This window comes from Nipponia nippon, unplaced genomic scaffold (assembly GCF_047370975.1).
Source record: "Nipponia nippon isolate SJK-2023a ecotype South Korea unplaced genomic scaffold, ASM4737097v1 scaffold_37, whole genome shotgun sequence".
NCBI lineage: Eukaryota > Metazoa > Chordata > Aves > Pelecaniformes > Threskiornithidae > Nipponia > Nipponia nippon.
Genome location: NW_028262355.1, coordinates 2,822,858 through 2,849,047, shown reverse-complemented (window position 1 = coordinate 2,849,047; position 26,190 = coordinate 2,822,858). Strand labels below are relative to the sequence as shown.

At 41.2% G+C, this 26,190-nt stretch overlaps 1 protein-coding gene and 1 long non-coding RNA gene across 8 annotated transcripts in view; one reads left to right on the top strand and one right to left on the bottom strand.

The window, feature by feature from the left end:
- The window catches only part of ALPK2 (alpha kinase 2), a 96,917-nt gene that overhangs the window by 25,582 nt on the left and 45,145 nt on the right, over positions 1-26,190 (top strand). For 6 of the 7 annotated variants that reach the window (XM_087772778.1, XM_087772774.1, XM_087772775.1 and 3 more), the window contains 8 exons: positions 528-3,390; positions 5,956-6,103; positions 8,770-8,897; positions 8,997-9,032; positions 10,806-11,080; positions 11,203-11,291; positions 14,665-14,882; positions 16,740-16,788. In XM_087772778.1, the coding sequence (XP_087628904.1) occupies positions 528-3,390; positions 5,956-6,103; positions 8,770-8,897; positions 8,997-9,032; positions 10,806-11,080; positions 11,203-11,291; positions 14,665-14,882; positions 16,740-16,788 (3,806 nt within the window). Of the gene's footprint in view, positions 1-527; positions 3,391-5,955; positions 6,104-8,769; positions 8,898-8,996; positions 9,033-10,805; positions 11,081-11,202; positions 11,292-14,664; positions 14,883-16,739; positions 16,789-23,863; positions 24,935-26,190 lie in introns of all 7 variants that reach the window. The other variant, XM_087772777.1, reaches the window with a different exon arrangement.
- LOC148053784 (uncharacterized) lies at positions 535-26,190 on the bottom strand. Its single transcript, XR_015707905.1, has 10 exons — positions 25,281-26,190; positions 22,533-22,669; positions 19,447-19,579; positions 18,311-18,372; positions 15,989-16,165; positions 14,876-15,118; positions 11,839-12,121; positions 2,564-2,703; positions 820-1,020; positions 535-663 (listed from the first exon to the last, which is right to left on the bottom strand). It is a non-coding gene; the product is annotated as an uncharacterized LOC148053784 (long non-coding RNA).

Sequence of the window (26,190 nt, the reverse complement as noted above, 5' to 3'; positions counted from 1 at the left end):
CTTTTCAAGACTGATACATATTAAGAAAGCATATTGGTGAAACTTAAGGTAACAATGCCCACAGTGGAAGGCAAGGGGAAGGCAAGCTCCAAAAAACTAGTCTGGGTAGTTCTAGAAACTCATCAGTTTGGATTATGTACTAATTACGTAAGTATGGTGGGATACTCCGACTGGTAGCAAAAGGCATAGACATGACTGTTTTGTTTTGTTTTGTTTTGTTTTGTTTTTTTATTTTATCTGGTTTTAACTAGCTGGACTATATCAGTCATTGATCTTCATCTTGATTAAATTTTATTATTTCTCAGCATTTGGATCCAGATCTGAAACTTACCAGGGTTCAAGGCTGTTAAGACCCAGGAGTTTGATTTCCGTCCACTAGGTTGATAGCTACAAGTCAGAAACTTGACTAGTGACAAGTATTAAAAAAAAAATAATTAGGTACATTTCAAGCCAGGACTCTAGTTCAGGCCTGTGTCAAGCAGCAATTCTAATTTTTAATTACATTTCTCTTTCTTTCTTCTTTGTAGAATCAAGGTGCTAATCTTAAAATCTTTACCCAGAATTGTGAGAGACTATGTACAGAGCCTGAAATAGAAAAGGAAGGCATCTTCATGACTTGTGAGAGTGCAGGAATCATCCACCCAGCTTCAGAAACGCTCTGTACTGAAAAGACATTACAAGCAAAAAATGCAAATTTACAGACCTATTCTCAACACCATCCTCCTTGTGATAAAAGAGAAAGTTGTCACCAACAAGTCTTTCGTGAACAAGGAATTAATATTATTAGTAATGGCAACAAATCAAAGATTGATGTTTCACCTTTTCCTTTCCGGGATACAGACTCTGTTCCTGATAAGCAAGAATCTTTATGTGCTGTTCTCTCTTCTGCAAAGCTATGTGATGAGCCAAGGGATAGTTTTGACTCACACGATAGCAGCGAGACAGATATTCTCTGCAGTCTGTCATGTGATGAATCTCTGTTTGAAGCTAATCCCAAGTCAGTCTTGGAACCTGGAGAACCTGAGTGCAAAGGAGATGCTGATATGTCTGCAGTGCATGACAAACTGTGGAAACTTCTTCATGAAGATGACTCAGACTATCAAATCCCATTTGAAAACCAGGGGATCACAAGTTTAGAAATTAGGCCGATAGATATCAAAGTCACAGAACTGAACTTCGTACAGGAGACCTGTTCTGATCATCCTTTGCCAATAAATTTGATAGAAGAGCAGGAACCTATTACACAGCTAGCTAGCAGACAAAGAACAGAGGAAGAAGACTGCAATGTTTCTAATATCCTACTTAAACCAGAAGAAGCATGTAACAGTGCATCCATAGGAAACATTTGTCTTGCACAAGTGGTAGAAACAGATGGTATATGTCTAGATTCTAGCACTGGAAATAAAACGCAAACACCATCCGTTTGTGGTTCAGCAAATAGTATCCTCTTAAATACAGAGGAGTGCTTGCAGCAGAAGCCGATTCAAACGTTAACTGGCAGTAATGGATCCATTCAAATGACTGTTGCTTGGGAAGGAAAGCTTACCATTAATAATGCTTCCCAAACATGTGATGCCGATTCTCCTCAAAGGCTGAAAAATGCTCATAGTAATTTAGCATATGACAAAGAAAAGCCAGCTTGCATGTCAGATAAGTCGCGTGGGACAATTGGACAATTACTTCATACTGAGCAGAACATAACCTTGATAAACAAGTCTGTAACTGGTAAAGGGTGTCACTTGAGAGACTGTTATCCAGCAAGGAAAGAACTGGCTTATTTCCCTGAGGAGAAAGACATTTTCCCCAGTGAAAATACCCATCAGTTTACACGTGAAGAACACCGTTCTGTTAACACCATACACAAAAGTTATGAAGAGAATTTACAAGAAAAAGGAAATCACTCAGACTTGAATGCACAAAATGACACTAATTCTGACAGTTATCATCTTTCAGAAGACAATGACTGTCAAGATTTTCAAGTTGTTTCTAGCACACAGAAATACAGTTACCTAATGCAATTGCCTAATTTAATTAAGACTCCTGAAACCATAACACGTAAGACTGTACCCCAAAATATAGACCAACTGACAGAAATAGAAAAACAAGAATTGGCATTCACTCCCTCGTCCGAGAATCCATTTTTAAGAGATTTTTTTGTAGAAGGGCCCAGATATGAACCATGTAAAACAGAAGGACAGAGAGAGATTTGCATAGGTGATGAACAAAGGGCTGAAACTTCCTGTGACTCGGGAGTTAGTCATGTTTCAGAGAGTCAGGCTGCAGTTTCCCCTCATAATACATCAGAACAACATGTACTTTCTGTTGACAGCACCTTCAAGGCTGATGAAGAGTTAAAAACAGATTCTTCAAAAAATCACACATACACATCTGGAATTGTAACATCAGTTAGCACCCCACTGCCTAGAAAGGCTCAAAATGAATACCACAGCATAGCAAATGAGGATTATAGAGATACCAGTAATCAGTTAGATATCCAACAACTGACTGTAAAAGAAACATTGCCATTCCTCACACCTCTAAGCCAGTCCGAGGGCCTTCTTACCAGTATATCAGCAATGGGGCGTCCTGGAACAGGAAGTCAAGTAAAAACTGAATCCACACAAACTGCAGTCAAAGTAGATGAAAATCGGAGTACGCTGGAAACCTTCTGCAAAGCATTGCAGGATCAGTTCCATAGGGTACCTGAAGAAAACAAGGAGGAAGCAGTCTTGTGTGAAAATAAACAATATATTCAAAGAGCTATTGAAGATAACCCAGATGAAGCTGAAACGAAGTCTCTTTTGCGCACTTCAATTGGTTCCAGGGCTCAGAGACAGATCATGAAAATTAGCACTAAGCAGTCCTGTCCTGACTTGATCTCTTCCAGCAAGCTAACTGAGGTTGATAATTTAATTAAGTCTACCGAGTATGAAAAAGATGAAGAAGTCATGACATTAGAGAGTGTAGTAAGTGGTTTAGTTAACTTGCCACCAGTCGATTCAGGGAACAACCAGTATTTTCAAGAGCAACCACCCTACAGCAGAACTCAGCCATTCTCCTTACCGTTGCCCACACATGATCCATTCCCAGTCAATGCGGAAAGGCTAAGAAATCAAGAAGGGTCAAAATCCTACCAGACATCACCAACTGTTGCTGAGCCTGAGCCCATCAAATGTAAACAAGACACAGCAAAGAGTGGGCACTTAGCTACTGGAGCTAAGAAGAAATTACCACCCGCAACACTGTCAAAAAAACCCCGACTGGAGGAGAGGGGAAATGTCAGCAAGGATCCTAGCTGTGTTAAAAAGTCTGTGAAGAGTGAGGCAGGCATGATTCATAAAGAAGACAGAAAAGAGCAAAGGAAACTAATTTTGAAAAAGGATAGCAAAGGTAAGAGAAAACTGATTTTCATTTCTGTCCTTTCCCATCGTTTTGGCTACAGTATGAAATTCAAATTCGTTAAACACACTGCAAGCCTCCTTTAGTCTAAATCAGAGCAGCTAAAGGTGTCCTGCCCTCACTGATGTTAATTTCCAGTTCTATGAACTTAGTAACTAGTGCTGTCCCCGTGCCACAGAGCTGAACCCTCCCTAACGTCCTTTTCCTAGCTAGCAAATATATTAAATTTATGAACTTTTTAACCTGTTTGAAATAGTTACTTCTTCATTTGTCTCTTCGAGTAACTTTTCAGGGATGTATAGTGTAATGGTGCCACATAACCACACACAATATAGCAACTGCAAGCCCAGTACTTGTCTGTTGTGTTCCCGCAGGGCTGTGTTCCCAGTGATGCTCCTACACTGTGGCTCCCAAATGCGATTACCCTCTCTTGGTTACCAAATGGTTTTATTACTAGCAAAGTATTACTGTTATTAGTAGGGTGCCACTGATAAACATAATTTTTTGCAGTCCTGTCTGATGACTGATGGCCGGTTCTGCATTCCTTTTCACCACTGTTGGTCATAAATGACACTGATGAAATTAGCAATATTAAACTGACTTAGAAAACATATAATTGGAATGAGATTGGGGTTGCTTGTCAGAGTCTCTGGGAGGTTGCTAACAGGTAAAACAAAATACAGACAGGAGTAACAACAGTGTAACAGCTAGACAGATGAGGTATTTGTGGTTTCTATGGATACTTTGCAAGGACCAAGGTGTTATTGTTACCTTTTGACGTCACATTTCATGTTCACATCATAAAATAGTTTAATAGATCAGAGCAAGACTGAACAGGGACTAGAGGTAAGCTACTCTGGTGAGAGTTCTACTTTTCCAATGACATTTAAAAAACCCCAAACTGTTCTCTTTTTGAAGATGTGTCCTTTGCCAGAGAACAAAACGTGTGGGCGGAGAGACACATTCCTTCAAAGCAGAGCAAGCAAACTGCAATTACTGAGAAATACCTGATCTTTTTCCACGTACCTGAGGCTATGCTTGAAAAATGTTTTAAGCATTCAGGCTTGCATCAGATAAGACTGAATTTTCTTAACCTGCTTCTGATCTGCTTTAGTCTAGACTGAAATGAATGTGTCTTTGTACTTTAGGGAATTGTGTGGACCTTTGCCCAGCATTATGGGAAGGTTGGTATGGTTAGGCTGGTATATACTCAGTGTTCTCTTTTGTATTTTTTTCAGCTGCAGTAGGGACGACTTTGTGGTTAGGGCAGGGAATCTGGAGCTGTAAGTTCTATTTGCAGTTCTGTCACATACTGTCTGCGTCATTTTAGCCCTGATTCAGCAAGATTCTTAGGCCTAAGGACTTAAGTGACTACAAGTTAAACATAGCAGTGAATTCCAGGTGCCTGGCCCTTCGAATTGGATCCAGCATTCCTTCGGCATTAGATGGGGAAAGTTAGACTGCTGGAATGGGATCCCCGAGGGAGATGTGTCATGCCAGCTCATTTAGAGTGCAGCAGCTCAGAATTAACACAGTAGGAAGCATAACGTCTTGCATTTTACATCCCTTACATCTAGCAGGGATGTCTCACTTGAGTGCAGGGATGTGTCATGATCCCAAAACCCTTCCCTAAGTATATATTGATTCCCTTTCTTTCCAAGTACCCTCCATCCTCCCACTCACGCCATGCCCACATGCAGAAGACGCTGGAGCGTTCTGTGAGCCAGAAAGCAAGTCCTAACAGAGAACCAGGTTATCGGGACCTTCCCCAGACTGGGCAGAGTGCTCTCTTTCTGTAACCTGAGCGATTCTTGGATTTGTTCTGCGCGATGGTCAATCTTTAGCAAAAGAGCCATGCCCTATGGCTGGAAAGGTAGGGGCTTTCTTTAGAGGCAGGAAATTAATCCTGTGAAACTGAATAGGGAAGCAAAGGCCATTGACATTAGCAAATGCAAATATCTCATCACTAAGTGTGGGTTCCGCCCTCCAGCGGTGTTTTAAAGGAAATGGTGCCGTCACTGCATCTTGCACAGAGTCACATCCTGGCAGTGCGTGTTAGGTATGTTCCAAAAACACCCTGGAGACTGGGCACCTCCTGGGACTTAAAGTCTTTTCTCTCACAGGCTGTGATCAGTTAAAAAAGTCTACTAGTTACAAGTATTCAGTTAATATGAATTCTCATTATGTAACCATATGGTATGCTGTACCTTTGTGGCGTCTTTTTTTATGGACCAGCTGGTCATTTAGTGAGAGAGAATGTGTTTTGATTAAGAAATTATTTTATGTTGATGCCTTTTCAGGCTAGAACTTCCCTTGGGTCCTATTCCACAAATGCAAAACGTCTTTGCATTGAAAACATTTCCACTGACTGTGTGGGGCACTGAATCAGTCTTTTAAAACTTCTGTATTTTAAAGCCTTGGTTTCTGCATCAGAAGAAATCATAATTATTTACCAGTGTTGTCAGATTCATATTCTTAACATCTGCAAATCATTCTGGGATTCCTTTAAAATGCCAATTATCTTCTAATCCTAAACTGTGGCTCTTCTGTTTCAAGCTCCTAAGCTGCTGAAGAAAATCCAAGCAGAGTTGTTCCCTGACTGCTCTGGAAATATTAAGCTATGCTGTCAATTTGGTGACATTCATGGTGACTCCACCATTACATGGACTAAAGATTCCAAGTTACTAGCTCGACTGCAGAGAAGGTGAGTGAACATTTCTGAAGGACTGGTAGTTTCTGAATAGCTTTTGGGAAAATATGCCAGTGATTCACTCTTGTACCTGTTAAGAGGATTAGTATGATAGGTGCAAAAAACGAGTTTAAACAGGGCGATTAAGAAGCCTGTCTTCACACAGTGCATTAATATTGGTCGTAGTTTGCATTCCATCACCAGTAATTCCTCTCAGCCTGTTCATAACTAGTCTCATCCAACTTCCAAGTACTGTAAAAGATCAAATGAAGTTTGAACCTCAGCACCCAGCCAAACAACATAAACACACTTGGTTAATATGTGGGAGGCTGTCTGTCCTTGTGTGGTGGAAGTGAATTGCTGAAACAACTAACGTGCAATGTAGAGCTTGACGTGATTATTCCACAGTAGCAATACAGACTGGGGGATGAATGGATTGAGAGCAGCCCTGCAGAGAAGGACTTGAGATGCTGGCAGACAAAAAATTGGATGTGAGCCGGCAATGTACACTTGCAGACCAGAAAGCCAGTCGTATCCTGGGCTGCATCAGAAGAAGTGTGGCCAGCAGGTCAAGGGAAGTGATTCTTCTCCTCTACTCTGCTCTCATAAGATCCCACCTGGAGCACTGCATCCAGCTCTGGGGTCCCCAGTACAGGAAAGACATGGACCTGTTGGAGCGGGTCCAGAGGAGGCCATGAGAATGATCCGAGGGCTGGAACACCTCTCCAGTGAAGAAAGGCTGAGAGAGTTGGGGTTGTTCAGCCTGGAGAAGAGACGGCTCCGGGGAGACCTCCTTGCAGCCTTTCAGTATTTAAAGGGGGCTTATAAGAAAGACGGAGAGAGACTTTTTACCAGGGTCTGTAGCGACAGGACAAGGGGCAACAACAGTTTTAAACTGAAAGAGGGCAGGTTTAGATTGGACATAAGGAAGAAATGTTTTACGATGAGGGTGGTGAGCCACTGGCACAGGTTGCCCAGAGAAGCCGTGGATGCCCCATCCCTGGAAGTGTTCAAGGCCAGGTTGGATGGGGCTTTGAGCAACCTGACCCAGTGAAAGATGTCCCTGCCCACGGCAGGGGGCTTGGACTAGGTGACCTTTGAAGGTCCCTTCCAACCCCAACCGCTCTGTGAGTCTGCGGTTCTATGACTTGAATACAGTGAGCTCGATCTTGTGGAGCGCTAAATGCACTCGCTCTCAGCTAACAAAAGAAATTTAGCTGTAATGCACCTTTACACAGCAAAGTGAGCATCTTCTAAGATGTTCTTTTAAGGGGAGAGAAAAAGTTGCATGAATTGGTTAAACTTCCCATGTCATTCTGATTCTTGTTGTTTTAACTATACTAATTTTGACTATTGTATTACAATACCCATTGTAATATTAGTACATATCATTATCTGCTAAATAATTTTGCACTTCTTCAACAAATAAACAGTGCAGAGAGATCAAATTTGTCAGTTTTTGCAGTGATAACTAAAATATGTGATAACAAAATATTTGAATTTTAACTTCATAGGATAAATATATTTCAAAATGTTGGAACGGAAGTGAGATATATAACAGAGATTTAGAGTAAGAGAGATTCCTAATTACAATTCTTACTTCAAAAATGTTCAGTATAGTTCAGTGGAAGTCTCCCTTCCATCACAATCAAAATCCAACTAATTGTTTTGTGTGTGCCCAAGCACTGTTTCTTCTTTTGGAAGTATACATCAATCTACAGAAATACATAATCTGGACTCTTTGGTACATCTTAGCTTTTACTTTCAATAGGGGGAGCATTTACAGTAAATTAGGTAACAAATCTTTAAATTTTTATTACCTGTCAACACATGGAAACGTGTATTGAAAAATGCACATTGCTAGTAATATTAATATATGCTAAGTAATTTAATGTAAAAACAATTGTTGGGTAAATACATTCTCCAGTGTGCCAAAATATCATGAAACTTCACGCTGCCAACAAGACTGTGCACACCTTCACTAATTCACGTCACAGAAGCCTTAAAGCACAATAGCCAGGTCTCCATAATCCCTGCAGAGATTGTCTGGTTTGCTGATAAATACTGCCATGGACATCCACTGTGGTACATCTGAAAACCTTCATGGTCTAAGAGGGCTTTTCGCTCAGGCATAGCACTGTTTCAGTGGGGTTTTGTCGCTGCCAGAGCCAGCTTGGGTCTGCAAGTCCTGTAACTGCATTCGCATGTCATTGCACCCCTGTTAATAGCATCTGCCTTTGATCCATTTGTGACATTGCAGACAGACATCAGAGAGTAAATATCTAGCTTGAAAAAAGCAAAGGAACATAGAAAGCTGAGTGAGGAGTCAATATTGTGGAACAGCATACAACATTTTGGGCTTTTATATGTTCATACTTCATATATTTGGCCATGATATTGATAGGAATATTAGAATGCCTTTGGGTGTGATTTAATTATTTTTAGATTTGATTGAGGTACTTTTCTGTCAGAATGTAGTAGGATCATCTATTGTGAAACACGTAATAGGCTGAATGCTTCTAAGTAGGGTGAAATAAAATATTTTGTCTACTTGCATCCTATTTGAATCAATCTTTGCAGTGAGGGACAGAAATTCCAGGGACAGGAGGAGAGATACACGGAATAATCAGGAAAGAGCTTTTAAAAGTATTAATGTGGAAAATTAACATATTCTGTTCCAGTGCCCAGGATGACTCTCCCGTCTCTTTGGCAATCGCTAAAGCCAGTAACAAAGACCAGGGAATGTATTATTGCTGCTTGAATAATATGTATGGAAAGGTGACTGCTGAGTTTAATCTGACTTCGGAAGGTAAATCCCAGTGTATAATTTTTATTAATAATAACGACAATGGCGGTTTCCATCTTTTTTTTTTTTTGCTACAAAATCTGTTTCTTTGTTTCCTTGTAGTACTGGAACATCTCTCAAGTTTTCAGAATTGTGAAGGTAAGTACACACATCTGCTTGAATGTGTGCTCAAATCTTTGTTCCTTCTGATTTCCAAATAGAACAAAGGATGGAAAAATACAACCAGACTGAGACATTTTGGCAGTTATCCCATGGGAAACTGTGGGAATCCCTTGAAGCTATTGAATCAGTATTGTGTTTTTGCTAGCTGTCTTTCCCTTTTTGCACTCACCTTTGCTGTACCATCAAAGATAAAATTCACTTTAATTCATGGGAGTTTTGTGGGTGAAATACCCTCATGTAGGATGGAATGGTTTGTGCAGGGTGATGGAGTACCCGCTGTGACAAAATACTGATTTGAACTTGACTGCGTAACTTCTTGTTAGCTTGATGCACTAGCACTTCACATACAGTAAACAGTGAAATAGCATTGCATCGCCTCATACGGACACACAGAGTACCGAAGGCTCTTTTGGCAGAAAAACTTGCCAGTGGTGTTTGAACACATGGTCTTTGCAAGTCACCTGCTATGGAACTTTACTCCGAGACAAAGATGGGCATGAAGATTTGGAATGCTGTCCCCATATGTTAACTTGTGTTTAATCACACTCGGCATACGTCTTGCTGTGGTGCAGCTAAAGATAGACAGTGCATTGCGAATTGGTTTATCATTTCTGAATACACTGTACTAATTAAGTACTTCCTTCAGCCAATTGATTTTGCTTCCTTTTTCTAGAAGAATAAAATTAAACATTTAGTTCCTTGTTAAAATGAAGACAGCACTTTTCATGTAACAGCACTGTATAACGTTTGATCAACAGAGAAATCAACAGAGAATTTTAGGTGGAGTTAAGGAGCCTTCTAATTCTAGCTTTATATGTGCACTGTTTCCTCTGTGCTTCAGAGAGAGGCAATAGTGTACAGAGTCTAAACCAGAGGTAACTACAAAGGGGAGCTGGAAGGACTTCCTTTTATGGAATAAAAATCTTGTTATTTTCTTCTGCCTTTGCTAGTGAACTGTTCTTAAGCTGGTGCTTGCCAGATTGAAAAGAAATAAACACTTTAACATGCCAGTCTTCAGCACTGGAGCTGATGTAGTGAGTGTGGTTGGTACTAGGAAAGGCATGTTTCCATCATGGTCATGTTGGATAAGGACTGAGACCTCTTTCAGCTGCGTGCCCCTATGAACACGTTGGCAGAATCTTTCCCTGAAAAGATTCCAAGCTGAAAGCTAAAACAAGCTCTGGTTGTACCAGCAACTTCTGGCTTTTCTGAAAAGACAGGCTAGCTTCAGAAAAATGTGCTCTGAGCACATTGGGCACAGAACTGTGTTCTGCTTTTAAATTCATATCTACATACACTGCTGCACGTCAGCTTTATTACTGTCTCTGTCTTCCCAAAAAAGCAGAGTTGGCAGGATCTCTGTATTCCCTCAATGCCTCTTTAGTTCTCAGTCAGCTTGACTTACTTCACATTCATTTGAAGCTCCAGTTTACAACTCCCCTAATAATTTTAAAAACAGCTTTTGTGGTCTTTACCTCTTTTTTTTTGTTTGCTACACTCTGTATTCTCTTCTTAAAAACCTGAACTGCCACCTTTCTCCATGCTGGCTTTAGACGGTGCAGGCAACAAGTTACATGTAGAGGAGCAAGGTCCCAGGCCCGTATTAACACAAGTGAGGCCATGTATTCTGTGTCCATTGAGCATTTTCTCTAATACTCTGTGTAGAGATGCATTTGTTCTCCCACGTCCACCCCTTTCCATGTGACTGCAGAAGGATGTTGTGCAGAACAAAGTGGCATTGTGTTTTAGGTGTGGAAGAAATTGAATTCATGCAGCTCATGTTCAGAGAAGATTTCATCAGTGACAGCTATTTTGGTGGGAACCTGCACGGAATCATAGCTACAGAAGAGCTTCACTTTGGTGAAGGCATGCACCGGAAAGCCTTCCGAAGTAAAGTGATGCAAGGCCTCGTGCCAGTGTTCAGTCCTGGCCACCCCTGCGTTCTCAAAGTGCACAATGCTATCACATACGGGACCAAGAGTAAGGATGATCTAGTTCAAAAGAACTACAAACTAGCACTGCAGGTAAGCTTCCCCTGTCCTTTGTAAGCAAGAATTGTGGGGAAAAGCTGTCTTGCAAATATTCAAACAGATGATCTGTTAAACGTTTTGAGTAATATCCCATGGGCGTATCTGTTGTAATATAGGAATGCCATGTCCAAAATACTGCAAGAGAGTATGCGAAGATATATGCAGCTGAAGCTGAACCCTTGGAAGGCTTTGGGGAGGTACCAGAGTGAGTATATATGTATTTTTATATACATATACGTGTATGCATATATATATATTGTCCTGTGGCACAGCTGCCCACTGACTGCTAGGAGTAATTACTAAAGAAGAAGAAAGAGGAGTTACAACTGGAGTCATAATAATACTGATAATACTGAGTATCAAGGAGTTACAGCTGGAGTCATAATAATATTGATAATACTGAGTATCGAGGTGGTGAGAGAGATTCCATTCCCATTTGAGAAGGATAATAAGGAGTAAAGACAGTAAATGGGAGGCAAAAGGCATGATTTTGATATACATTTAGAGGAAATTATTCATGTTAGTGAAGTAACACCAGTAGGTGATACTACTAGTGTCATCTAGTAACAGCAGGAGGGGATAAGTCAGGCCTTCCAACTTGCCATTATAAAATGAAATCTTGAGAGAAATCATGATCATTCTGCAGCTGGTATGAAGTCACTCCTTAGGCAAGTTTTCTACGTAAAGAGAGGCTTAAGGCAGAAAGCTCAACTCTGATGCTAGCTTTTCCCAGAGAGTGGTTTCTTTCATACCAGAAGTTTTCCATATCCCGAATATGTGTACATCAGACCAGTAGCTCAATACAGGTTCACCTCTGCCTCTGAGGCCGGGAATTGGCACCTTGAAGATTTGGTAATAGATCTTTTTCAAAGGATTTGCTGTTCCAGTGTCAGGCTACTGTGTAGAGTTGAATTTGCAATGGATGGTTGAAATTCCATCTGCCTTGCTTCAAAGATAAGACGTACATTCTTGACAGCAGGGTAAATCTCCATCTCCTTTTAGGTGACACAAGATCCACTCAGCTGCACTGATTCCCTGAAAAACAGGACCACTTAAAACACAGCCTCTGGAATGATCCCTTAAAGCAACCTTTTCAGGATTAGAAATAGTGATGGAGATGATGGCAGTGAAATCTTTTAGGGAAAATATTTGTGCAAGTCAGCTTCTTTTCTGGATATATATTGCTCTTGGTGAAATTTGTGTTTGGGAGATTTCTCTAGGCACGGGATATAAGCTCTAGTTTTGATACGAGAGAGAGAGCATGTACCCTACGAAAACTGGAAGTCTGGTGCAAATACCAGACACATGGAAGGTTCAGATCTGGTGCTTTATTCTAAACACTTGGCTGGAAGACAGCAGCTAGGAGCAAAAAGAGATGATGTGCATACGCTTTTGGTTTGCTTTTTAATTTCAAAATTTAAGGCTAGATTCCTTTCTTCTAGCCAGCCCTTGTCAGACCAAACTTGTATTTAAAGGAGGGTGTGTTCCTTGCAACATTTTATGAGAGAAAGAGTACAAGAGAAAAGTTGTCCCCGTTCTCCTTCGCTCACACAGCCTTAGCCTAGCTGTGCACGTTTGACTGTACGAGAAAGCTGGGGAAAGGACAGAGAAAGCACTGCCCTGCCAGTAGCCTGGCAGCTAGACATTTCTGAAAGGGCAGGAGGGGGAGAGAGAGAGAGATTCTGTGGTCTTGAGGTTACTTACGATACTTCCACAATGGAGTAGTAGTAACATTTCTATTAACAGTGACCCATTTATTTTCCTTTCAGTGTGCAGTAGTATGAAACTACATGGAGCCTTATATACTAATAGAAGTTGTTCACTTTAATAATACTGGTAGAGTTAAGCTGATATCATACCTTGAATGAGTAGGTTAGAACTAGACAAGTGCTTACAGTTGCAGTGAATGTTCCTTAGAAAGGGAATAACTACTGGTATAAAGGCCATTTGTACCAGTTTAACTGCATGTGCTATAACAATAATGGTAAAATATCACAACAAATAAATTAATGGTGTCAATAAAGCTTGATTGTGAACTAGGACTGGAAGACTTATACAGAAATGGTCTGGTTATGTGTGGTTCTCTGTCCCATGACTAGTTCTTCTGGACCTCCTTTCAATGTATATAGAGCACATATATACATTCACGGTTCTGCCATTTCCACAATCCAGTACAAGTATGTCTCGAAGCAACTATACCACCCCTTTGGCAGTGTTGCTCTAAGAGATAAGACTGTTTGTAGGAAAGGAAGTACCTAGAAACCTGTTTTGTGGTGACAGTCATTTCCCCATTTGTTCTGAGATACCGCTAGGTGCTCTTGTGAGCTAGCTGATAAAATATGGTTATGTTCTGTTACCAGCTCCAGCTGAAAGGTTTTCCAAAATGACCTCATCTCAGAGCAATATTAAATTCCACTCTAATATACACCGATGTCACTTTTTTGCTTACTCTGAGGTTTTAATTTTGGAGATTCATACTGTAGTATCAGAGTGCTGCCTAACAAGAATGCTGAGTTTTTCCAGTATAAGTACAAACAGAAGAAGACTATCTGTGAGGTAGAGCACTGCTTTCCAGACAGCAGGAGCTTTGGTAACAAAGAAGTTCATGTTGCCAGTGAGACAGAGAATTCCTTCCAGACTGTTGTCATTATCACTTCACATTTCTTTTCACATTTCTTTCTTTTCTTCTTTGTCATTATCACTTCACATTTTCCAGTCTTCCTCTCAGGGAAGACCATGAAACCCCAAGCAAAATTTTATTCGATATTGGATGTGAGGTTTTGGGATGGTGCATCTTTAGCCATAAATGGGCCTAGGCCTGTATTCTTACAAAACTTTATAAGTCTCTCTGGCTAAACTAGCTCAATTTCTAAATGAATAAAATTAGACAAATTTTGTCAAGTTTGTAATTTCCTGAAAACTTCATACAGAACTAGCTGGTGTTTTCTAACCTGGATCCAAACTTAGCCAAAGCCCAGGAATCTTCAGATTCTAGATTTTCACTTGGGCCAGCAAGGATCTGCTGATCTTTCCAGAGACTTTCTTGTTTCCTCTTACATTTTGGTAAAGTAGTTGCTATGTATTTTCATTGTCAAAAGTGTTTGCTAATTTTGGATGTGTCACGTTCTAGAAGTCTAGTCTGAGAAGTCCCCCACTTGCACTGCTCTGGGGCAAAGCACTTTCTGGAATGGATCAAATTTGCAGGTGCCTAACGCCTCAGAAAGACTGAATCATCTATCCGTCAGACTGAGAGCTAAAGCAGTGATACTCCAGAATAAACAAGCACCCTTTATTGTGCAGAGTTTAGGTTTTGGGATGCAGTAGGACCACATTAGAAAGTATGTTTTGAAAAAGTTTACATCTGAGTAAATAATACAAAGAAATAAGCACATAGAGGATAATGCGATTATGTTCTAGAGCTACCTAGAAATCCGCATCTTATCCAGATGTCTCCTGGCTTGGTTTAGACTTGGTAACTGTTCACTCACTCTCTGAGATCACTGGCCACTTTGTCTGTTTCTTACTCCTTCATTGACAAAACTCTCTGGATTTTATTAGTTTTTATCCCTTGATTTCAGGATCATTCCCATTTTTCTTGTTCATCGCCCTGCTAATAACATCCCCTATGCGACAGTGGAGGAGGAGCTGGTTGGGGAATTTGTGAAATACTCTGTCAGGGATGGCAAGGAAGTAAATTTTCTGAGAAGAGACTCGGAGGCTGGCCAGAAGTGTTGCACCTTCCAGCACTGGGTGTATGAGAAGACCAATGGGAGCTTGCTTGTCACTGACCTGCAAGGTGAGTTGTCCGAGTGGGGGCAATAAAACGGCTTTCCCATGATACAGGCTGGTGACCACTCACAGTCAATCCCCATAACTGCAGAACTTCCAGAGACTTATTTCTGAGCCATGTTATTCTTGGCTTTCTGTGTCCTGTTGGCAATGCTGAATGTGCTCCTTCCATAACCTTGTAATGGGCCGAGTCTTCGCCAGATGTGGACAGTACCCTGGCCCTATGCCTGTTTTATACAGCATCTCATGCAGATCAGAATAAAAGATAGGGAAGAGATTAGGATATTTTATTTTCCAGCCTCTTTTAAGTGCAATGTGTTTATTTGTATCTGTGTTACCCCAGGGAACAGAAAGACATTAATTAATTGCTTACTGTGGCAGCAGGGCAAACATGTATTAACCTATGCCGTATTTTGATGTTTATCTAATCAGCAGAGAAAGAGAATTTTTACCTAGCTTATGTTCTTGTGAGAAGACAGTTTGGAAAAGAAAAAACAAATCTTGCACTCTTAACGGGAGAGTTGTTCTTCCACACGTCCCCTTAGTAAATCAGGACACTCAATATGAGTCGAGTGTGGCGTATTGTCTCACCTCCCAGAGGTTAATGAAACGTCTTGTGATTTAAAGACTTCAGTTGTTAATAACATCCTAGTCCTTCACTTCTTGTATTTAAATACTTGCCAGCAATCTCTGAACAGTGGAATGCTCCACATTCAGGTCCTGGCTAGGTTTGAAGAAACATGTTCCTTCAAAAAAAGAATGGTGAAAAAATGCCCTCCTCACATTTACTAAATGCTGCCCTTACGCTCTTACATGTGTGACTCCTTCTAACTGCTGAAATGCTGGGCCTGTACCCGACACAGTATGCATAGATGTATTTGAAACAGAGAAAGAAAAACCCTTGTGAAAGAAAACCAAAGAAAGGTGGAATCTTAGAAAATCCCATATTCTTTAACAAGAGAAGGCAGGAAAATTAGCAACAAGACATCTAAACAAGACCCCAGAAGTAACTTAAAGGGAGAAGAAAGAACAAAGTCCTAGCCTGAGGGAAGCACAACAGCAGACATGGTATCTGAGCCTTTATAATGATTGCTGCCACAAAGGACAATATACCTGCTGCTGTTGAAGAGAAACATCCTTCCTCTCTGATCATCTTCTCATTTGGGTATCTAGGCTGCATTTTTCAGGCATACCAGTTGAGACTTCTGAGGGTATCCTCCGAGGAAAAGATTCTTGAGACCAGTGTTTTCCTGTACAGAAAAAATTGCACACTACAGGGCTGGATTTTGCCTATAAACAAGACAACAAAGGGACAGGTTAAAAAACCCAAGTTTTTGGAAATACTGAATAAGAAAGGGATTTTGGATCTCTCACTCAAAAAGTGAAAATAAGGTTGACTGACCTATTGCTATTTGATTAGCAAAGCAAGTATGCAATTCCTACTGATAAATATTGTAGTCCAAGTTTGCAAAGCATCAAAACCACAATAAAAAAATTTACACATCTCAGGGCAGGTGCATAAGCAAAGATTTTGTATGTTTCTTAAAACGCAGTCATCAAAGTGTAACCCCTCCACTGACTGCCTAGCACAGGAAACAAGTTACGCTCTGTTTATCACCTTGCTATCTGTAAACTACCGGTATGAGACTGACTTCTAGAAATTGCTAGTGATACAGAGCACAAACATCCTATTTTTAATTGGGGTACTTTAAAATGTTTGGAAAAAATGGTGACAAATAATTAAATTAAAACCATGTATCAATAAATAATATTTAATGCCTCTATATATAGTGCTCTTGAATTTGAAGATATTCCTAGAAATTCTAGTGTAACATAAGGTTTCTGTTTCCTTGATGCCTTGTAGGTGTAGGAATGAAGTTAACTGACGTTGGCATAGCAACATTGGCCAAAGGGTGAGTGAAAAACTATTTCTCAGCAGCATGGTTTTGCTTTACACATCAGTCTCTTCACAGTGTAAATATGTTGGGGGAGGGTGCACTGGAAATTTATTCTTGCTTTAACTTTGGAAGAAAACAATCTTCATCTGACTCTTTGAACTTCTTTTTGTTCATATTTATGGGAACCTACCTATAAAGGAAACGCATTAATTTTGTTCTAGAAGGATGGTGCTACACTGTAGATTGGGCTTCGCTTTTCCTTCATGCCTCCCTTAAAATAGGCTCATGCAAAGGGCATTTCAAGAGTGAAATCAAGGTCTCTGGTGACTTGCAAGTAAGGCACTTCGTGGTACATCAGCTGGAGTAAGGTAGGGCTGAAAGTGCAGCGCCAACACTGCTCTAGCCTGGGGTACAATGAAAGACCTGGTGTTTGTGCTGTCCAGAGTTTCTGACCGTGAAGGAAATATCTCAAACCCCAGCATGCTGTCGGAGCCAGAGCTCCAGCTGGGCCTGCGCTCACTAGCACCTGCCCCAGCAAATGCAAATACAAGCGCTTATACCTATCTAGCTCTATTACTAGATCCTGCTGCCAATAGCCAAGGTGAGCCTTCTCCCCTCCTACTCTTCCGCTGGAAGAAGAGAGGCTATCTACCACAATACCGTGGGAACTAGGGAAGGAGATGCCCTGAAAGGGGACAAAGTTTGTATTGCCCTTTTTGCAAGGAATTTGCAGAGACTGCATGAGGGAATGCAGCTGAAATCCCTCTTGCAGCCAGCAAAAGTGCCAAAGCTTTAGAACATGTATTTATGACACAAGCTTTTATAAAGACTCTTTTCTCAGTTTAGAACTCTATGAGTTAGTTTTTCTTCCTATAGCTGGCAGTGACCGTAAGCTTTTCGTGAGCCCGTGTTCTTGTCAGCTGCACGGGTGGAGGGAAGATGTCTGTTTAGCTTTGTATAGGCCGCTTATCTGATAAAGAGGGAAATGCGTTAAGGGATTTGATAGTATCTCTTTTCCTTCTCTCTCAAAAGCAGTAATTCTGGTCTATAACAAAAGGTCTGTTCATAATATTTAGAGAGGCCTGTTTCCTAGTAGTTTTGCCGTGGCTTCAGGTCTTTTTGGGAGACTTAATCATGTGTGTAAAGATATAGGCCTTTAGCGTTCTAACTTTCTTCCACTTCTCTTGAGTTTCTGTTAATTAAAGCTTCTAGTTATACCACAGACCAAAAGAGCCGTTGATAGAAATAGGCAGTGTAGGCAGTCATTCAAATCAGCTGGCTGCTGGAAAGGGAAAGGCGATGGGGTAAATGCCTGTGATCAATCTTTAAATTCATATTCTTTTTTGAGAAACTGATTGATAGAAAAAAACATATCCACACACACGTATTCAGTCTTTATACGAAACTGGAGCTTGTCTATATACCTGTGGTACAGGAAAAAAACCTCACAATATCTTTTAAATTATTAAAAATTTGACCCCAGGATATTCTGGGAAAATCCTTAACATTTCCAGGATGGCATCCATTCAAAACTTACATTGATTTACTCTTCCAGCTGTGGATCCAAAGTGAAATCAGTTGAAATGGAGTTGCATCATCCTGTTATAAAACAAAGAAGTTATAAAAATGTTATTGAGGCAACACTGTTCTCTGGAATCAGGAGATTTATAGAAAGGCTTTAATGGCTGTTGTTGTCCAGTTCACTATGGGAAATTGCTCCTATAAAAACACATGTTGGACTAGGGAAGAGGAAGGTGGAGTGAGAAAATGAATGTGCAATGCAAGCTGTAGTAAGGGTCACCTCAGTCATACATAAGGGAATATCATTTCCTCTTAAACAACCTCTTAAAAATGTTAAGTGTAATTTTGTTTGTCGTTTAGCTAATGATATTGCTACAAGGCAAGAGATTTTTTCCTGGTCCTGTATTTTTCTTTCATGCTCCTTTCCCAGAAAGGACACCTCTGCATTAATATCTGCAATTTGATTTTTAATTCCGTGAGCCTGGATGGGGAAAAGAAACAAGTACACAGAATGCATCTGTATTACTGCTTTTGGTAGTGTGCAGCCATGCCGATGAGAGATTGTCTGTCTCACATGTTGGGAGAACATGCATAGTCCTACCTAACTAAAAAAATATAGTGTGATACTGTTATGATTTTAACTGTATTGTTAGGGAAGATACAAAGCTGGTTTTCTGGTGTAATCACCTATGGAAGTTCCCATGCTTTCCTCAACCCCTCTTGCAGAGGTAATGACCTCACTGATCACAGCCAGCTCCCCTGCCTCCAGGTCTTCTAAGCCTGGGCCAGTCACATCAAGGCAAACCAAAAATATCCTTGGGAAACGCTTCTGTGGTCCTTGATGAGTGGAAAAACATTCGTACTGTTCCTGGTTGGAATGTAAATTAAATACAATTCTAATTTCACTCTAAGATTAACCTTGTGATGAGGGAAGAAAAAAACTGAAAAAAGAATCCATCTCCCCCCCCCATCCCTGCCATGTTCATAGTATAATCAAGCTTGCAAATAATCTAATGTCGTAGCACAAGCTGTTATTGATGAATTTGCAAGAGCCAATATGGCAACTGCCATGAATTATTCATGGCCATTATTTATCCCCCAGTGTTTCTTGTAAACCAAGCACAATAAACAGCATATATTAAAATTTTGTACCTATATTCAGCATTGCTCATTCGTGTGAATGATTTTTTGGGGGTCCAGAGTCATATTCCCAGTCTGAACAAACATTTCTGGATGAGCATTTATGTATCCTTTGTCTCTGTCTTTCCCCTCCTTCCGATAAAGGCTGTGGAGAGATTGATGTTTTCAGCAATTAACACTTTTCAAAGTAATTCTGGTCTTTTATCCTTTCTGTTGCTGTTTCGCCAGTGGATTGGAAACCAAACGAAGCCCCGCAATCCGCCGAAGTAGCTGCAATACAATTTCTGTCAGTAGAGGGCGAGGCCTAACTAGAAACCGAAAAGCCCGGGAAGTATTTTTAATGTAGCCACTGGGGCGCACCCGAGTCTGGCAATCAATCCTTTAAATAAGCTACTTAGTAGATTCTTTGGCGAAGGGAAGCAAAAACAATACAACGCAGTGACTGGCTTCTAAGTGCGAACAGTGAGCCAGTTTAGAAGCTGTGCACAAGTGCCCAGGTATTTATCCCAGAATGGTAAACACGAAGATGAAGGAATTGGGAACACAGTGACCCACGGTCATGATGATCAACAGGAGTGCTGTTGGCCAAAGGTGGATCTGAAAGTTTGCCTGGTTTCAGGGCATTGCCAAATTTAGTTTTAGTCAACATGGCAACAAGAGGCATTGGGGAGTTTAAGCCTGGGGACAAATCCAGCATTCCCTCTTCAGATTTAAGGAAGCTTTGGTTTGGGCCAACCCCCAGCTGTCAAGTTTGGGAGATGGAATTCTGTCCGGGTTTTATTTATCAGTCATCCAGTCAGTGAATTAATAGCGCATGCTGCGCAAAATAACAGCTTCATATTTTGCAAGGCTTGGAACGGTCAATAGTTTGGTGTTACTGCACACAAAACATATGAGCGCAATACGGACTGTACAATTTAGAAGCCATTCGCTGATGGAGACCTTCCCCCGATTACACATACCACAAGCTGTAACAGCACAGAACGGTGTGAATTAAGCTCACAAGTCCTGCCAAATTACAGCAGAGCTATGGTCATTAGGACTGTCCAGAACAACCAATGCAGTCTGGAAGCACACAAGGGGGCTTCTGTGAAAGCAGCGACTAACAAGCAGCAAACAGCTGGGAGAACTCAGATGCAACCTTTGGTCTCACATCTGTAGATTAGATTTTCTATGGCCCGCTATAAGACCTGGGGCTGTCTGCGCACTGCGGAGCCAAACTAGGCTCGATCATGCCTCTCAACTTGCAAAATGGACAAGGAGTGTTACCTAGGCCACACCTGTAGCCACAAGATCAAATGCAAACCTATTATTTTAAGAGAAGGGAAATGAGGATGGCTTGATGTAGGAGCAAAGCTAGTAAAATAAAAATAATCACATGTTTTTAATATAAATGTTCTGCCTCTTGGTCACAAGATATTTACGCTCTTACTTTCACTGCGAGTATTTCTGGCATTTGTTGAATTCTGAAGCTAAAGTTAGTTAGCAGAGCATTCACTTGTTCATTTAAAGTGTCTCTTACTCATGGTATCGTCTGAGCAAATGCTGCTGGTTTTGCTCTTTGTTTAGATGTTCCTTCAAAGACATACAGGAAGTGACAAATAGCAAACACAGATAGGAGAGCCACTCAGACGGACTTCTATTTACTTCATGAGAAAAGTGGATTTTTTCTCAACTTTTTCTTTCTGAGATTATTTCCACAAAGAAATGGGTATTATCAGAATTTTATAGCATGAGAAACACACATGAAGAAATCTTCTTTAGCTGCAACGAAATGGCTACCTAGCAAAAAAAAGAATGCAAGAGAAAGAGTGTGCGGTCATTTTGCAGCCGCAAATTAAAATAGCCAGCATTCAGTGCAGTGAAACTTCTCACCTAATTGATAGCCCTGGAGGTTACACCTCCACAAAGCGCAGGAGAAATGAAGCCTCTCAGTCAGTCTTGCAGCAGAAATGGAGAATTTCAGATACCAGAGTAAGCAGATGCTACCCAAAGGCTGTCTGCAGGGAGCCTCATTATCTCCTCAGGCACTGGCAGCTGCGTCTGTGTACACGCACTGCTGCAGCATCCAGCAGTGACACACCATGACTGTGGAAGGTGCTGTAACAGCTCTTGTTGCCACTGGCACTCTCTGGAAAGACCCAGTGGTTAATTGAATGTTCACAATAAATTAATCAAAATATTTTGGTCTAAGTTATTGCTCTTTGCTGGCAGCGCATTGCTCTGCTTTAACTAGTTTCTGGAGTCAGGATCAATGCTTGATACAAGGAGATTGTCTTGCTGAGCCCAGGCATGTTTGCCTGTGGAACTTATGTGCTGCTGTTGTGTCTGGAGCACGGACCTGGTGGCTCTAATAAAGGAACTCGCGTGTAAAGGTAAAGGAACTCGCGTGTAAAGTCCCAAGTCTATTATTGCTCCAAAGGAGCGAGAGAACAGTTCATTCTCTTGCTGAGCTCCAGGGTATGATCCTGCAGTAACAATGGCACTCCTCTTAAACTTCCTTTGGGTAAACAAGCACCTAACTTACTTGGAGAGGTGAGGAAAAACAATTCTTAACCCTTTGAGGTTCATCTGGCTGTTTATAGCAAGCCGGCTGAGTGGTTTCTCTAGAGCAGGCAGGCTTACTACCTGTTTAACTTAGAGGATAACCTCATCTGGTATGAACAGCCTCACATGACAAATAATGGTAAAATACATTTGGAGCTCTACTTCATTAAAATATATATTTAACATTCAAAAACTCTGACTTCCAAGAAGAATCTGAAAATAAAATATTGGTATGAGAAGACACAAAGGACTCCTAAATACTTACAATGAGAAAGTTGAACTCCAAAATAGTTTTTCTTACAGAAGTTAACCAGCAGCAATAATTTAAGATTAGGGTCTGCTGTTCACCTTACAATTAGCTGCAAAGTCTTCATCATCATGGCTGCAATAGCTTGTCTGAAATCATTTGGGATCCGTCCTCCATGGGTACGCAGTTGTGACAGTGTTTAAAAGCAGCAGCAAATTCTATAGATGACTTTTTTTGGCTGTAAGGGGGACTGCCAATATACATAACCATTTTGGTATGTGCCCAAATAAGCAAGAAATATTACCTTTTAGATATACTAGAGAAACTTTCAGATTTGCATTATCCACCGAGATTTCTTTCCTCCTAGGGTGGAATTACTGATGCTAGGAAAGCAGTCAGCCTGAGGTTTCAACTTTTCTATTTCTTCTCTGTAGAGGAACACTAGAGATGCAAAATAGGACAGTTAGATATAAATGGAGGCAAATGTCCCCTTTTGTTGCAAGGTATTTTATTATATTTTCATCACTGGCACCATTCTTTTGTAGAAGAAAATTTGGCAAACTATGTTGCAATAAAGATGCTTATCTGTCAGAAAGAGTTTGACCTTCTCAGAGCAACAGTGTTTTCTTTAGCACTAAGCACTCTGCATGAGGACAGACGTTCTCCGGACTGCCGTGCAATGAGCATGTTGGGTTAATTTCAGTGCTACGCCTCGTTTGTGTTCTGTGCAGTGATAACTCACAGTTCACATCTGAGGACATGGAATGTCCAGTGAACCGAGAGAACAGGGTAGGACGTGCACTCAGTAAGGTTACCAACAAAGGAGAGGAGCACCCTGGCCTTTCTTCTCCCTTCTCCATCCTGGTAATTTGACCAAAAATTACTCCTTTAAAAAGCAGGTGCAGCTTTTAAAAGATGCTGATGCAGCTTAAAAAGCAGGCACCAGGAGGAATGTCAGCAGCCAGTGGCAGGGTGAGGAGAAGAGGGATGTACATGCTCTGCCTACTCTCTGGCTTTGCTAGCCCACTGAAGAAGGGAGAGGTAGCAGTGGGAAATATGCTGGTGGCTTGGGAACTGTGAAGGCTGGATGAAACTGCCTTCCACAGGAACACTCCTTACGTCCTTCTTCCCCAAGAGGCTTGGCTCCTTGAGATCTTGTAGTCAGGCCTGGGTGAGGGAGGAGTGTAGCACAGAAGTTATGTACATGTTTGGATGGAAATTTCTGACAACAGCTCATGCGGCAACCTTGTCTCTTCATGGTAGTCAAAAGAACTGTTTACAGAGAATGATGTAGAATGGATTTCATTTATATATTACTGAGACAAAGTTAGCCAGCAGGCAATTACATTCCCATCTAAATGAAACGAAAAATAGCAGCCAGGACACAGATCACAGAACTATGCCTCTTTAACCCTTTTCCCTCTTCTGTCACTACTTATTGCCTGGTTTCCTTCATCTCTCAATGGCTCCGTTTGATTTTCTGTGATGAGTTAGTGCTTCTCAAAACAGCATGGGTGGAAGAGACTTGCTTAATGTTTTCAAGCTGCTTATGAGTCAACAGTCATACTCTGCGTCCCTGTGCTGAAAATGAATCTTGAAATCCCATTTGGCTTTTTTTTCTCTTTGTTGCTACAGATACAAAGGTTTTAAAGGCAACTGCTCGATTTCCTTCATTGAGCAGTTCAGAGCCCTCCACCAGTGCAATAAGTACTGTGAGATGCTGGGGCTGAAATCTCTCCGAACCACTCATCAAAAACAGAGGAAAGCACCATCCATGAAAAGCAAAAATCTACCAAACTCATCGACTATAAAGCAAACAGTGCCCAAGAAAGCAAGAGAACCTAGAGACTTCATTTCTTCAGAGCACTGAGTCGTACTGTCCCACCTTGTGAAAAACTCCTCTCAAGGATGTGTAGCAGTGGTAGGCACCAATGACCTGGTGGGGGCATAACTTTAGTCTTTTGCCTTACGACATTATTTTGAAGTCATCCTGATGCTGATGCCAGCAACAAAGGAAGGAGCTGATTCTATGGTCTCAGTACCCGAGATTTAACACCAGGGCAAGGTTTTGAAGACAAACTAAGCCATCTGCCTGGATTATCTTACAACCCTTCTATGTATTGGTATCTGCACATTTTGAGTCTTGGACACTGAGTGCACCACAGGCCACTGGAGAACACCTTCCCTTCTATGTGTCTGTGCCTGCGACCCTGTGGGTTCGGTTGCTACATAAACATCAATATATTTAAGATGCCACTTAGTAAAAGTTTTGCACAGTATTGTTGCTCAGGCTGCTATAGAATAATTATTTCCTCTCCCAGATTTTTGCATATTGTAATCCTACTGTAATGCTATTCTTGTAGTTTTTTCTCCCACTTACATGTCTTTTAATACAAGACAAAGCCATTCGCGATTGGATGTATCTGTCTTCTGCCCCCCACAAAATTAGCTAGCATCTTTAAGGTCCTCACAGAGTGATGTCATCAGCTTAAAGATGAGCAACTTGTGTGATTCTCCATAGAATTCCTTGCTTTCCATGCAAGCTTCCTTGAATCTACAGTGAACCCCATGCCACAGTACTGTCGTGCTTGCACCGATCTTATTGTAGGATAGGTTTGGAGTCTGCATGTTGCCAAACAGCTACCATCCGAAATAAACCATTACATATGGAGGGTGTTTCAGTACCTCGCAGCATTTTCAACTAGAGTAAGTACAGTGACTTTTCTGTGTGGCACGGAGTTGTTGTTGGACGGAACATGACAGGTGCCCTGGGCCAGTACCTGTCTGCTAGAGAGTCATGATTTATCCAGAATGCCTAGGCAGGGCCAGAACTGAGAAAAGATACTGTGCTCCATTAAACTTAAGTGTAGCTTACGTGGAGATTTGCAGCCAGAGGAGGGAACTGCATGTCAGAGGACTGCAGCGAGTTTACTGAAGGTGGCAGCTGAAAACCCAACCTGCAGCGCCTAGCACAGAAAACAACCACTGAACATTGGTAGACTTCTTATCCCTGTGTGATTACTAGATAGCAGGTGGTGCCAGAAACCAGTACCTGTGTGTGAGAAAGAGTCCCATCAGTGCTGAGGAAGATAAAAGCGATTTCAGACTAGGTTCTGCTTTGTATTGATAAGCAGTGGGTGCCAAATAAGAGGCAAACTGCTGGGGACTAGCTGACCCAAGGGACAGAAACTCATCTGACTGCAATGTAGATGTAACATCTAGGCTTGTCATCCTGGGCTCCCTTTACGGGTTAATGGAGGTCTTCTCAATGGAATTTGGAGCAAAGTGCAGGTCATCTGAAAAACAAACATTTGAAGTAGGTTAGATTAACTGTGCCCCAAAAGTGCCTGTGTCTCTCCACTGAGGGAAAAGGAAGCAAAGTGTCAGACAGACATCTGCATTTTAAATTCCTACTGTTACATGGGATGAAGTTCTCCAGAGTTGCTCTGAAGCATTTGAGTTTTTAATAGTTTTCTGCTGAGTTCGATGGAGGAGACCAACTACAAAACGATATTGCAGAAATTAGGATGTTATTGTAGTCCATGTAAAATTACATGTATGAAAGACTATTTGAAAGATGAATTTTTAAATAGAAAATGCCAAAGGAAGGTGAAAACTTTGAGTGTGACTGAAATCTGGGTCAAAACATTGAGAATGAAACCTTGACAAAAAAATTACAATGTATTGAGGAGGGGAAGCCATTCGTTTCAAAATAAAGGTGAATGACAATGTTGTGCTACGGCAGAGAATCTGAAGTATCGCAAGAGGAAGCCCCGCTGTTCTGGTGTCTCAGTTGTTCAAACCAGGAATCGGTCTGAGTTTACCCACCTCTCCCTCTCAGCCAAAAGGACGTCGGTGCGTGTGAGGGAATGAGACACCGTGCGTGGCCAGACAGCGCACCTCGTGATGGGGATGGCAGCAAGCCACTTTCCGCTGCCACCTGGCAATCGTCAGCGCATCAT